This window comes from Pteropus vampyrus, unplaced genomic scaffold (assembly GCF_000151845.1).
Source record: "Pteropus vampyrus isolate Shadow unplaced genomic scaffold, Pvam_2.0 Scaffold1, whole genome shotgun sequence".
In the NCBI taxonomy this organism is placed as follows: Eukaryota; Metazoa; Chordata; class Mammalia; order Chiroptera; family Pteropodidae; genus Pteropus; species Pteropus vampyrus.
Genome location: NW_011888782.1, coordinates 2,802,070 through 2,815,982, shown reverse-complemented (window position 1 = coordinate 2,815,982; position 13,913 = coordinate 2,802,070). Strand labels below are relative to the sequence as shown.

Sequence of the window (13,913 nt, the reverse complement as noted above, 5' to 3'; positions counted from 1 at the left end):
TAAACTATTGATTAAAGCAAGTATATTATGCTTGAGAACACAGTAAAAATTAATGTAGAACAGCAATTCTCAAATTGTTACTTGAGGACTCCCAGGAATCTCAGACCATTTCAGGGAGCATGTAAGGTCAAAACTTTTCATAATACTAAAACATCATTTGTCTTTTCACTGTAGACATTTGCATCAGTGGCACAAAAGCAATGGCGAGTAAAACTGTTAGAGCCTTGACTAGAATAAAAATAATGGCACCAAACTGTACTAGTAGTCATTGTTTTTTTTCCATTGTTTCTCTTAGGAATGTTTTTGATAAAGCAGCAAAAAATTTTGACCCTTGAGTATATGCCTTTTTAATATTCTGTGTGATGAAATGGGAAATATACATAAAGGACTTTTATATATTGAAGTATAGTGGTTGTCTTTAGGAAAGGTGATTGTTGTGAGCTAACCTTTTACTTGAAAGAATGACTGATAGACAAACTGGTTATTAAGACTTGGATAACTGGCATACTTTTTTTGGAAGTGAATAAAATGAGCCTTTCACTTCAAGAATAACAACTAACAAAATTTGTTGCCATGATAAAATTCAAGCTTTCAAGTGATAATTAGCTTCCCAATATTTAAGTTTTTATTCTAATGAGATCAGAGTGATTTCAATGAATGTAATTTTTTTTTTTACTGTTATGCAATGTGTCAACATTTGAAAGATTTGAATAAACCAAGTGAAGCAATATTTTCTAAATGACCAGGACAGTTACAGAATTTTTAATGATAAAAGGTTCATTCAAAATGCAAGATTGATCAATGGATTTTAATATGACACATTATGAAAAGTTCATAGGTATAGTTTTATATTCTACATTGCACATTACTTTTAAATAACTAGCACTTGTCTAATTTTGGTGTAGTAGCTAAGAAGACTCTCCACAGTCATCTGAATAAAGCTTTTAAAGTGTTTTTTCCAACAATATCTATATGAGACTGGATTTTCTTCATATACTTCAGCCTAATCAGTGTAAATATGAGAATCCAGCTTTCTATTAAGGTATACATTAAAGTTAAAAAAATTGAAACCTGCCACTTCTCTCACAATTATTTTTCGAGGGGGAGATATGTTTAATGAAAAAATGTTGTATGTGTTAACATGTAATAGGTTTATTATTTTTTAGATGAATTAATAAGTAGAAATGAAAATAGTAATTGAAAAAGCATTTAATATAGTAACTATCAGTAGATATAACCCACAAAAACAAAAACTGATCCTCAGTTTTTTAGCACATTAACGGATCCTAAGATCAAAAAGTTTGAGAAGCTATTATAGGAGAGGCAAGCCACTGTCAATTTCTTCCCCCACAGGCCTCAAGGCACAGTTGTGATTTCTTTCCCAGCTGATCTCAATGCTTAATGTCTGGTAGCTTGGGACTGCAGATAGTCAGAAAAATAAAATATGATTAACAAATATTTCTGAAGTTATAATGTTTTATTTAAAAGGATGTTTCTTTGTTTTGTTTAGGCAATACTGATCGTTGTCACAGTTGCCTTTGTTCAGGTGAGTAGGTAGCCTATTTTGCCAACGTGAAAATGGTACTTTAGTTAATTGCTTTAAAAAAATTACGATAGCTTATGGCATTGGGGGATGATAATGTTGGTCAGAGCAATTTATTATTTGTTTTTGAAATAATTTCAGAAACAACTCTCTGGGAAAGTTTGTGAGACTAACTGGAAAGCTTTGATTAGGTAGTCACATACAGAAAATCTAGTTTTTTTTATTTGACAGTCTTAAAGATAACTGAAGCATGTAGAAACAAAATGCATAGTAACAGAAACATCCAGCAATAGGTTTTAAATTTTTTTTACAATTAAAAAATTGGACCAGAGTTTAAATTCCTCATCTTCCACAGAAGATATGTTCTGACCTGGATCAGCCTCCTTATTCAACATAGACATTAAAACAGTAAATAAAACATATAAAAGGAACCCTTTTTTTTCACCCATCTCATCCAACCCCGCTTCCATCTGGCAACCATCAAAATGTTCTTTGTACCTAAGAGTTTGTTTTTGTTTTGTTTGTTCATTTATTTTGTTTTTTAGATTCCATATGTAAGTGAAATGATATGGTATTTCTCTTTCTCTGTTGGACTTATATTACTTCGTGTAATACCCTCTAGGTCCATCCATGTTGTCACAAATGGCTAGATTTCATTCTTTTTTATGGTTGAATAATATTTCATTGTATATATGTACCACCTCATCTTTATCCATTCATCTACTTTTGGACACTTAGGTTGTTTCCATATCACGTTTCCATGTTATAAATAATGCTGCAATGAACACAGGGGTGCATATATCTTTTCAAATTAAGTGTTTTGGATTTCATGAGATAAATACCCAAAAGTAGGATTGCTGGATGGTTCTATTTTTTTAATTTTTTGAGGAACCTCCGTACTGTTTTCCATAGTGGCTACACCAATTTACAATCTTCCCAGCAGTGCACGAGGATTCCTTTTTCTCCACATTCTCACTAGCACTTGTTTGTCAATTTATTAATGATAGCCATTCGGACAGGTGTGAGGTGATATCTCATTGTGGTTTTAATTTGCATTTCCCTGATGATTAGTGATGTTGAACATCTTTTCATATATCTGTTGGCCATCTGTATGTCTTCTTTGGAGAAATGTCTATGTTCAAATCTTCTGCCCATTTTTTTAATTGGATTATTTGCTTTTTGTCGTTAAGGTGAGTTCCTTATGTGTTTTAGATACTAACCCCTTATTGGATGTATTATTAGCAAATATCCTCTTTCATTCAGTAGGTTGTCATTTCATTTTATTGATGGTTGCCAGTTATAAAAAGTCCTGGGGATGCAAAGTACGACATAGGAAATATAGTCAATAATATTGCAATAATTACATATGGTGTCAGATGGGTATTAGACTTATTAGGGTGATTGATCACTTCATGTGTTATATAAATGTCTAATCACTATGTTGTACACCTGAAACTAATATAATTCAAATATAAATGAAAACAATTTTAAATTAATATACGTAATATGGAAATCATATCAGGATTTTTATTGACAAGTATAGGCATAAATAAAAACATCGACTGTTTTATGTTTGTTTCATTATCAAATTCTGTAGATTTTATTGATAAGTCTTATTAGCTAAAAGTTCTAAAGCATAAATAGAAGGATTATTCTAGTTGAGGGGAATGTAATATGATCCTGAAGTTCATGTTGTTTTGAGTCTTAAGACTGTATTTTAAGCAATTGTGGTTATTTTCATATCTATGATTTATTCCTTGGGTATTTGCTGTCATTATTGAGGCCTCCTATATTAATATCTAATTTAGTAAGTTTATTAGTTTTATAGAAACCCAGTATAGAGAAACCAGTTGGAATCAGATTATCTACAACAAGTTTGTGAGCTCCATCCGTAGACTGACAGGGGTCCTGTTTCTAGGGAATCAAATTATCTTGCTTAGAACAGACAAGGTTGCCCTAGGACAAGTGGAGCTTGTTAGTCTAGCAGAGCTCATTCCAGGCTGGGCATCATTCAAGGCACTTGTTCATTTGGCCACGTGGACGGTATGACCCACTGGACCTGTAACTGGAACCCTCTCACATTGTTCATAATTCTATAGCTATGTGGAGGAACTTTCTTCAGAAGGATTCCTACAATACTTATCACTGTATGGAAGACCTTAGTAGCTTCTTCTTTTGGTAAATAGAGAGCCCTTACCCTCGAAAAAAGAACGTAAAATAGCGATTTTAACAGTCAGTGCAGAATTTTACACAAAGATAATGTTATTTACTTTAAATATAGTGGCTAAAACGATGTGTTAAATATCTTTATGATAGGTTCATTTGATAGAAAATGCAAGGAAGCATCAAAACATTAAGAGCCCAGTTTTAAATTGGTAGATCTTGTTTCTTTTACAGAGCCATTTCCCCAAATGAACCTATGAAACTAACAAAATATTCTATAAACAATAATTAAAAACCCTCCCTAAACAGATCCTATTTAATGTCAGTTGAATTTATCATAATACTCTGTCAAAAAACTATCAAAAATATCAGAAATTGTTAATGCTTTATCATTATTTAGTACCTGTGTTTTAGGAGTCTTTTTTATATTTTTATATCTATGTCTACATAATATTTTATATTATGTCTTTTTTTCTGTCTCTTTTTAAAATCTCATTCCCCATCCCATTATACACTCTCACAGCCATAAAAATGACTAATTGTTTTATACAGTCATATGGTGATACCACCTTACAATAAATTTAAAATAACTTTTAGGCATTTATTAGAAATGGCTATCAGATTTTGGGTGGTGTGTTATATTAAATGGTCATTTTGATGTGGGGTTGTCTTTGTAGTTGTAGGGAGTAAAGGCTAACAAGTCTGAAGAGAGAGTTAAAGATTGGGCAGCTTCTAGGATCCAGGATTGTTTAGTGTTTTCTAGCCTTTCATTTTATTTTTGCATAAAACTTCCAAATTCCTTAATATCCTGAGTATGGTTGCAGGAGGAGTCTTTCATAATTTTTATATTTATAGATTTACCTTACTCTTAACATTTGTTCTTCTTGGCTAAGTAAAGACCGATTTAGTTCTAGGTTATTCTACACAACTTTGCATTTTCTATTTGAAAAAGTTTTTGGTGGGTGTGAAATTTCGATTGGTACTAACACTGCAGTTATTTCAAAACACTACCCAACTTTCATTCCCACTGCTCCCTCCTCTCCCCTTTTAACCTTAGATCAAAAGATTGATGTGCTTAGTGCAGACATGAGACAAAAATAGCAATGTTGTTGCGTGAAGCGAGACTGGTCATGGAAATGTGCACCTAAGTAGCATGAGGCGAAGGATGTCTCTGACCCTCAGCTGTGATTATATGGACGGAAGATGGCTGGAGCATAACAGAGTTAGGGCTCCTGAGAATTTCTCCTTTTGCATGATTCAGGGTGATGGAAAAGATATCTATCAAGGCAAGGCCAGCCACATCTCACTTGTTATTTAATATATGTTCTTTCCAAGCAATCTTATTCTATAAATCTTTGTAGTTAGCGTGGACCTAAATCCTCAGATTTTCCTTGCATTAATTATCTTTGACTTCTTTGGTCATTAAGCACTGAAAGTAAAATTATCTTAATTATGAGGCTGAATGATCTTAACTTTTAATGACCGAAAATTATATACTCTTTGGACATACCAATGAGTTTTCATTATTTTTGTATAACTTGACCTTAGCTTTGCACACTGAATATTAAACTATAAAATTGAGAATACTTAATTATCAAAATTGTTTGGTCACTATAACATTATTTAATAAGGGACAAGCTTTTATGTGAAGGAATATAAGTGCAAATAAAAGATAGGAATTGGGGGAAATTTTTAAATAATGAGCAAGATTTATATTTAAGTCTAACATGGAATATGTTCATAGGAACATACCTTTTTATATTTCTTTATAAATGTTTAATTTAATATTATGTTCTGCTTTTTTAAAATAGGAATATCGTTCAGAAAAATCTCTTGAAGAACTGAGTAAACTTATGCCACCAGAATGTCATTGGTATGATCCTTAATTCTGATATGGATATTTACTCTTAAAAATAGGAATTGAATGTAACTAGTACAATATATGTTGTGTCCTCAGATTTGTCTAAACACAAGGTAGAAACCATTCATGCTTTATTTGGTGTAGTAAGTTTTACTATGAAAACTTTAAAGTTAGTTCTGATTTTGAGATTCTCGATACATGCTTTTGTTCAACAGATTTTTGTGTACGTGTGCAACTGTGTTAAACACTGTTGTGGGTACAGTGATACACAGACCAAGATGATTCAGAAGGTTGCTTCAATTTTCACATTTTACATTTGAACAAGTGGTTAATTTTTTCAATGCTTTTTTTTGTTATCTGAGCATCTTAATTACCAAGAGCACAAAAATAATGCTTTTCTTGGTTCTTATATTTGTTTTAACTCCTTAGAAGTGGTAATAATACAATATATTTTTTCTCAGGCCAGCCCACTGGAAATAATTTTTTTAAATAAGTGATTTGGCTTTCTTTTTTAGCCATGGTGGTTTCTGTTTCATGTTACAGTGTACGTGAAGGAAAATTGGAACATACACTTGCACGAGACTTGGTTCCAGGTGATACAGTTTGCCTTTCTGTTGGGGACAGAGTTCCTGCTGACTTACGCTTGTTTGAGGTAAATTTGGTGTCTTTGTCTGTTTGTGCTGCTATAACAAAATCCCACAGACCAGGTTGCTTACAAACAACAGGTATTTAGTCCTGTCAGTTCTGAAGGCTGGGAAGTCCAGGATTAAGATGGCCTTCTTTCTAGTTCTTAGCTGGTGCCTTACTTCTGTGCCCTCACGTAGGGGAAGGGGCTAGGGAACTCTGTGGAGTCTTTTTGAACACTAATATGAACACTAATCTCATTCATGAGGGCTCCACCCTTATGACTTAAGTACCTCTGAAAGGTCCCACTTTGTAATGCCATCATCTTTAGGGTTAGGATTTCAACATGAATTCAGGGCAGAGGATGACACAAATATTAGACTCTAGCATTTGGTGATCTATTTGTGAGAAGTAAATATAGTTGAGCATAGATTAAAAGATAGACATTAGCAGTTTTAAGGATTAACACAGTTGATTTGAACATTTGGTTTTCTAGTTTAAAAAGCCACGCATATAAATATTTTTTTCTTAAAATATATCTGTTTTTCCTGAAGAGTTTTTTGAGGTGTTTATTTAGTGACGCAGCAGATCTTTGTGGAAATGTATGTTAGGCATTATGGGAGACACAAAGATGATGTGATAGAATTCATGCATTCAGTGAGCCTATACTATTTATGTATACAAATCACTCAACATAAAATAAGATAGAACTTGTTAAGTAAAAAAAGTACTAAGAATATAGGATGAAAATTTAGAGAAGGGAGCAGTTTCTTCTGACGAGTGAAATCAGAGAATACCTCAGGCAACATGGCTTTGCTGGTGATAATTGAAGGGTAGTACTGGACAGAGATGAAGACAATGAAGTAACAGTATTTACTTATGAAGTGTTATAGTATATAATACAGGGCTAGGGTATATTAAGGATAGAAAACGTATGATGGAATCAAATTCATGAGGGCCTTGGATATGAAATCCCACTTTAGGGTTTATTGGTTAGGAATTAACTTTGAAGGTCATAGGTAGCTGGCAAATGATATTACCCTTAATCTGGCCATAATATATGGAATAGATTAAAGGAATGGAATATGGAGTTAGGCACCTAGTTTAAGAATACCTCATAGTCCATTAGCATGCCAATATCATCTACTAATGGAATTAACAGGCTGTTAACACCTATAGAGCTGTCAGTCTTTGGCTACTTACTATGTCCCAAAATATTAGTGTTCTCTTATAAAGGTTATGGAAAGCCCGAAGAACTTTTTGAACTATAATAAAAACACTTCATTTATTCTTGAAATAAAGGCCTTTTTTTCCAAATACTTGAAATTTATCCTTAGATATCAGATTGCTTTAATTGATGAATGGAAATAATTGATAATACAAGTATTAGGAATTTTATTGATTTTCTCTTCTTCTTTCCCCTCTTGGTTGGTCTATTTATGTTTTATCTTTTTACTCATTTTTTCTCCCTCCTATTCTTAATATTTAGTTTATGACAAGAATTTGGATTGTTCATCCTTAGAGATTTGATAGGCCTGTCATTTGATGTATATAGGCCTGTCATTTGATGTATTTCCCTCCCGCAAAGAACTCTAATTTAAAATCATGGAGTTTATGTCATTGTTTTTTCTGGAGTACTTCTCTTCCAATTCAGAAACAGACCTCCTTAGTGAGATCATCAGAAGATGGTATTTCCCATTGTTTGAACTATTTGAACAGTATAGTGACATAGAAACTTCAAAACACCATTTGGGTTGGTAAAATGTTTTAGGCTTTTTACTTAAATAAGAGTTAACTGATCTGCAAACTAATTATCTCAAAGTTCATGTGTAAATGGGAAAAAACTTTTTAGAGTATGGATTATTACATATTTTGTCCACTCAGCAAATGTATATTAAAGACTTATGATGAGTTCAATAAGAAGGAATTTTTGACCTTTTAAAGCTTGATGCTAAAAATGTTAGAAGTGTATGTTTTGTGGAGTAATTTTATTAGTTATTATTGTTTTCCCCCTACTTGTTAAGTTTTTCATATACCACATCAGCACATATTTTACTTGTCAATGCTATAGTTAGGTTGATTTTTCTACTTTTACATATATAGTTGAACATCTTTGTTTTCCTTTATCTCTTTTCAGCCCTATTCATTTAACCTAATACCTGGTATCACAAACCAGCTTTTGCAACTACTTTCACAGTAGATTTAAATAACTTTCCTAAAAGATTTGAGGAAATCTCATGCTGCTTCTAGATTTAAATGTACCAACTTAAGACATTATTAAGCTGATAAAGTTGATTTTTCTTATGGACCCAGAGACTACTAGGTTTTGGAATTAAACTGGCTCATTGGAATGTTGTTTGCTGAATTTGGCTGTGGTGAGCTTAGGATTATTTTGTAACACTAGCTGGTCATTTGATGTTCTGCGGGAAATAAATTTTTCATTAGGATTTAAAGGAAAACAAAAGTCCGCCTTGGGATATTACTAATTTCTCACAAAGTATGTGGATTTTATTTTAGAAAAAGCAAGCCCCCGGACTTCTGCAGTATAGTTCTTTCTTCTTATGAACTTGGCCAAGGCCACGCTTGCCACTTTAACACTATTATGCAGCAACTCTATAGAGTCCCTGTCATAAATTTCAGTGGTTCAAATTTTGACTATAAACCTTGCCTGGGGCTTCAGTAGCATCTTGTCAGGGTGTTCAGTGACTTGACTGCTGTACAACTTTTATCTCATATTATCTGTTCATAAGTTCTGTCTTAAGTCAACTCAGGCTTTTGTAATAAAATACTAAAGACTGGATAGTTTAACTATAGATGTATATTTCTTACAGTTCTGGGACTGGGAAGTCCACAGTTAGGGTCTGGCAGAATTGAGTTTCTGGCGAGGGCTCTTTTTGGCTTATAGCCTTCTTGCTGTGTCTTCACATAGCAGATCTATCTCTTTCTATTATTCTTATTCCAAAGCCACTAATCCCATTATGAGTGCCTCACCCACATGACCTTATCTAACCCTAATTACCTCTTAAGGCTGCATTTCCAATTACCATCACACTGAAGATTAGGGCTTTAACATGAATTTTAGGGAGATGCAATTTGGTTCATAGCAGACTGAGACTGTCATTTGTAAACACTTTTTAAAGTGTTTGATAACTTGAGGAATTCTGTCTTTTGTTTTCTTGCTCAATTTTTCATAGCCAAGGAATGACCCAATATGTGTTGGTGGCAGTAACCTTACCAACTTAGCTTTAGAGTCGCTGGTGGAGCTGGGATTGAGTAAAACTTAGAGAAATTGAGCCATGAGCATGTTTTCTAGTTTTTTCCCTAAGAGTTTTAATTTTAATTTTTAATAGTATTTGAGAAGAGGCACCACTCACTGGTCAATTAATTAGTAGTAAAGAATGGATTGGTCAAACAATGACTTTAGATGAAACAATATTATTGACTGTGTGTACTCGCACAACTACATTTTTTGCCTTTTTGGAATATTTTCTGTATTGTTCCAGGTAAAGTCTATATCAATATTCAAAGAATTCTTTATAAGAGAAAACAATGTAAGAGTCAGAGACAAAGTGCGTTTCTTTGTTAAAACTATTTTACCTCTTTCAGCTATATCTTTCAAACTAAGCCCCCCAAAAACATTGCCTGAAATAGGTAGGATTTTCTTTCACTTGGAGTTCTGAATGATTAATTCCATTGACACTTCGTTTTGTAGCTCTTGTGCTTTGGATTAGCCCATATCATTCTTTGAAACTGTCTTTAAGATCTAGACACTGGGTACAGTGGCCTTTTTTAAAAAAAAATCCAGTTTTTTATATGACTTTCTACATGTATCTAACTTTTACAAAACAACCACTTATGTGGCTAAGAGCCAAGAATTAGCCATTTTTATGACACTAGATTATCAGACCATTTAAATCTGGATAGAAAGGTTATCTCTACTCAGAATTAGGTTCTACTGGGGCCATCTTCAGAAGCCCAAACTTAGGACAAGCCAGTTGGCGTTGCCTAGTGAGCGTTTTTACCTCACAAATCCATCTACTTTGTTGTTATAGGGTAGTAGTTTGGTTCAGTGAGTAGTTTTTGGTGTCTTTAGGGTTGTTCCTTCCTATTCCTTAGTTTTCAGGGCAAGTTAAAGCCAAAAATAATGAGTTGAACAAGCACAGATCTACTCTGGCGACCTACCAACTAAGGAGTCAGAAATAATCTCCTTGTCTAAAACCTCACTTAGCCATTATGTCTTTTTCAGTAAGGCTCATATTCTTGCTAACCGTTTTGTTAAGAACTACTAGCAAGCAGCTTCCTTAGTACTTCGTAACTAACTCCATTAGTGGAGCTATGTTAGAGCCTTGTGACTTCCTGAATTACAAAAATACACTTTGATTTACTCAGTGAAAAACTTCATATTCGGGCAAAACTCAGATTCTGATTTGGTTTGCTATGCTTTTCAGAAAGAACCTTTTCAAACATTGCTAGAATATAAGCATGTAGTGATATTTTAAATTTACTTATTTTGGCAATGAAGCTAAATCAATCTGTTATGAAGTTATTTTAGCCATTCAGTAAATATTTGAGTATGGTGTATAGAACACTGTACCAGGCTTCAGGAGTAGAAAGAGAAAAAAAGACACAAACTGTGTGCCCTTTCTGCTGGGAGAAACCAACTTGCAAACAACTGGGATTCAAAGTATAAAATGTGTATGTTTATGAAATGAATTGACCATGTGAGTGTAGGCAAGCCCCTTACTATTTTCAGGCCTGTTTTCTCATTGTGACTTAAAGTTGCCCTTGGGCAATGCATGCTAACTTTTAATGTGCATAGGAATCATCTGGGTTCTGCTTTGGCTGGTCTGGGATGGGCCTAGGATTCTGAATTTTTAACTAGTGCTTAGTCCATGCCAAAAGTGATGGTCCATCTACCACATATAAAAAGATTTTTTTAAAAAGCTTTGTCAAAATAATCTTCTAAACAGTTCGCACATTTAAATGTACCATTTAGTGGTTTCCTATACATAGTCGTGCAACCATCACCACAGCAGTCTAACTGTAGAACTTTCTCATCACTCCCAAAAGAAAACCCTTACCTTTTAGTAGTCACTTTATTCTCTGCCACCGCCCCAGAGTCTGGCAGCTCCTAATCTGCTTGCTTTGTCTGTATCTATTTCTCTATTCTGGACATTTCATATTAATGGAATTTTATGCTATGTTTTGTTTCTGGCTTCTTTCAACTAACAATGTTTTTAAGGTTCATTTATACTGTAGCATGTATCAATACTTAATTGCCTTTTATTGTCAGGTAGTATTCCATTGTATAGATGTTACACAATTATATATCCATTTATATTTAAAATGATTACTGATAGTGAAGGGCTTTCTTCTGCCATTTGCTCTTTGTTTTTCTATATATGTTGTATTTTTTATGTTCCTCAGTTCCTCCAATTTCCTCTTTTTTGTGTTGTTTAATGTATACTTTGATTACCTCCTCATTTCTTTTTTCTGTACATTTTTTATTTATTTTCTTAGTGGTTATGATGGGAGTTACAGTTAACATCCTCAATTTATAACTGCAGTTTGAATTGATAACCAGCTTCACTTCAATAGCATACAAAAACTTTGCTTACTTTTTTACCACCTTCATGTTGTTTTCACAAATAATATCTTTATATATTGTGTGCTTATTAACATAGATTTCTAAGTATCATATGTTTATTTGTCTTTCAAAGCAGATAGGAAGAATAGAGGAGTTATAAACTCAACATACAGTAATACTGGCATTTGTATTTACCTACATAGTTACCTTCGCTGGAATTCTTTATTTCTTCATATGGCTTTGAGTTACTTTTTACTGTGCACTCATATCAGCTTAGAGGACTCTCTTTTAGAATTTCTTGTAGGGAATTTCTACTAGTGATGAATTCTCTTAGCTTTTGTTAAAAGGCAAATGTCTTTAATTTTTCCTTTGTTTTTCAAAGATAGTTTTGCTGGATATAGAACATTCTTTGATAGTTTTTTCTTTCAGCACTTTGAATATATCACTCTGCTGGTTCTAGCCTTCATGGTTTCTGATGAGGAATGGGCTGCTAATTTTATTGAGGATCCCTTGTACATGATGAGTTGCTTCATCTTTGCTGTTTTCAAGATTTTGTCTTTGTCTTTTAATAGTTTGATTATAATGCTCAGTATAGATGTCTTTGATTTATCCTTTTTGGAGTTTATTAAACCCCCGTGAAGTATATATTTATGTCTTTCATTAAATTTGGGAAGTTTTCATCTTTTATCTCTTCAAATCTTCTTCCCATTTCTGTTTTATTTATGTTTATTTTATTTTTATTATTTATACCTACATCACCTGGTCTTCCTAGGTGGTCTCCCATCCAAGTACTAACCAGGCCCGACCCTGCTTAGCTTCCGAGATCAGACATCTGGCTTATTCAGGGTGGCATGGCCATAGACCATGGACCGTGGCTCCACTGAGGCACGAAATCACAACCTTCTGTGTGTAAAGCAGATGTGCTAACCGCTACACTACGGCACCATGTCCTGTTTTTTTTTTTTTTTTTTTTTTTTTTAATGGAATTCCCATAATGCTTATATGGATATGTCCATGATGTCCCACAGGCACCTTAGCCTATGTTCATTTTCTTCATTCTTTTTTCCTCTCTACTGTTCAGACTGGTTAGTTTCAGTTGTCTTATCTACAAGTTCGCTCATTCCCCCCTCCCCTTGTTCAGATTTGTTGTCGAACTCCTCAAGTGAACTTTTCATTTCAATTATTATACTTATCAGCATCAGCATATGTTTCCCTTTTATAATTTTTCTCTTTATTGATATTCTTTTTGTTCATTACTTGCTTTTCTGATTTTCTTTAGTTCTTCTTCCACAGGTTCTTTTAGCTCATTGAATGTATTTAAGACAGTTGTTTTAAAGTCTTTCTAGTAAGTCCAATGTATGACCTTTCTCAGGGATAGTTTCTATCAATTTATTTTTTCCTGTGAATTGACCACATGTTCTTGTTTCTTTTTTTTTTTTTTTATTTTTTTTTGTTGAAAACTGGTTCTTAAAAATATAATGATGTCATAACTGAACATCAGATTCTCCCCTTCCTCAGAGTTTGTTGTTTTTGATTGTTGAGGGCTACAGTGGTCCAGTTTGTTTAGTGACTTTTCCAAATTATATTTTGCAAAGACTATATTCCTTGTTGTGTGTGATCACTGAGGTTTCTGTTCAATTATCTCAATGGTCAGCCTTATCTGTCGAGAGCCCAAAAGCGGGAAAAAAAGACACTCTCCTGATCTTTGCAGCTTGTTTCTGAGCCAGGGCACTTCTTCAACATTGAGCTAGGTTGCCTACAACTCTGCCTTTACTTTCCTGCCTGTTAGAAACCCCACAAATCTGCCAGAGGTGCAAGCCTAGGGCCCTCTCAGGTCTTTTCTGAGCATGCATCTGGTTCTGGTGCATTTTGCACTTTTTCTTTCATGGTATATTTGGTGGCCCTTCCAAACCCTTATGCCCTATTTAGAAACATTCCTATTCAGCAAGAACAACTCGATATAATCACTTGTGTTTGATGTATATTTCTGTAACAGTATTTTTGTTACACAGCTCAGAAAACCATTCCATGTGAAGAGCACTGGCAGTGTTTATTCTCTTAGATTATATAAGCTTGAGCTGTACTTAGTGTTTTGTTGTCTGATTCTTGTATTTCAGTGGTTAAAAGACAGTATG

At 33.7% G+C, this 13,913-nt stretch overlaps 1 protein-coding gene and 1 pseudogene across 1 annotated transcript in view; one reads left to right on the top strand and one right to left on the bottom strand.

Annotated features, from left to right (window-relative positions):
• The first annotated feature begins 1,479 nt into the window (after positions 1–1,479).
• ATP2C1 (ATPase secretory pathway Ca2+ transporting 1) overlaps positions 1,480–13,913 on the top strand; it is a 71,197-nt gene continuing 58,763 nt past the window's right edge. Inside the window, exons 1-3 of the mRNA XM_023529847.1 lie at positions 1,480–1,546; positions 5,518–5,579; positions 6,111–6,219. Of these exons, the coding sequence (XP_023385615.1) occupies positions 5,560–5,579; positions 6,111–6,219 (129 nt within the window). The 5' untranslated portion in view covers positions 1,480–1,546; positions 5,518–5,559. The remainder of the gene's footprint in view (positions 1,547–5,517; positions 5,580–6,110; positions 6,220–13,913) is intronic.
• LOC111736783 lies at positions 12,526–12,641 on the bottom strand (annotated as a pseudogene).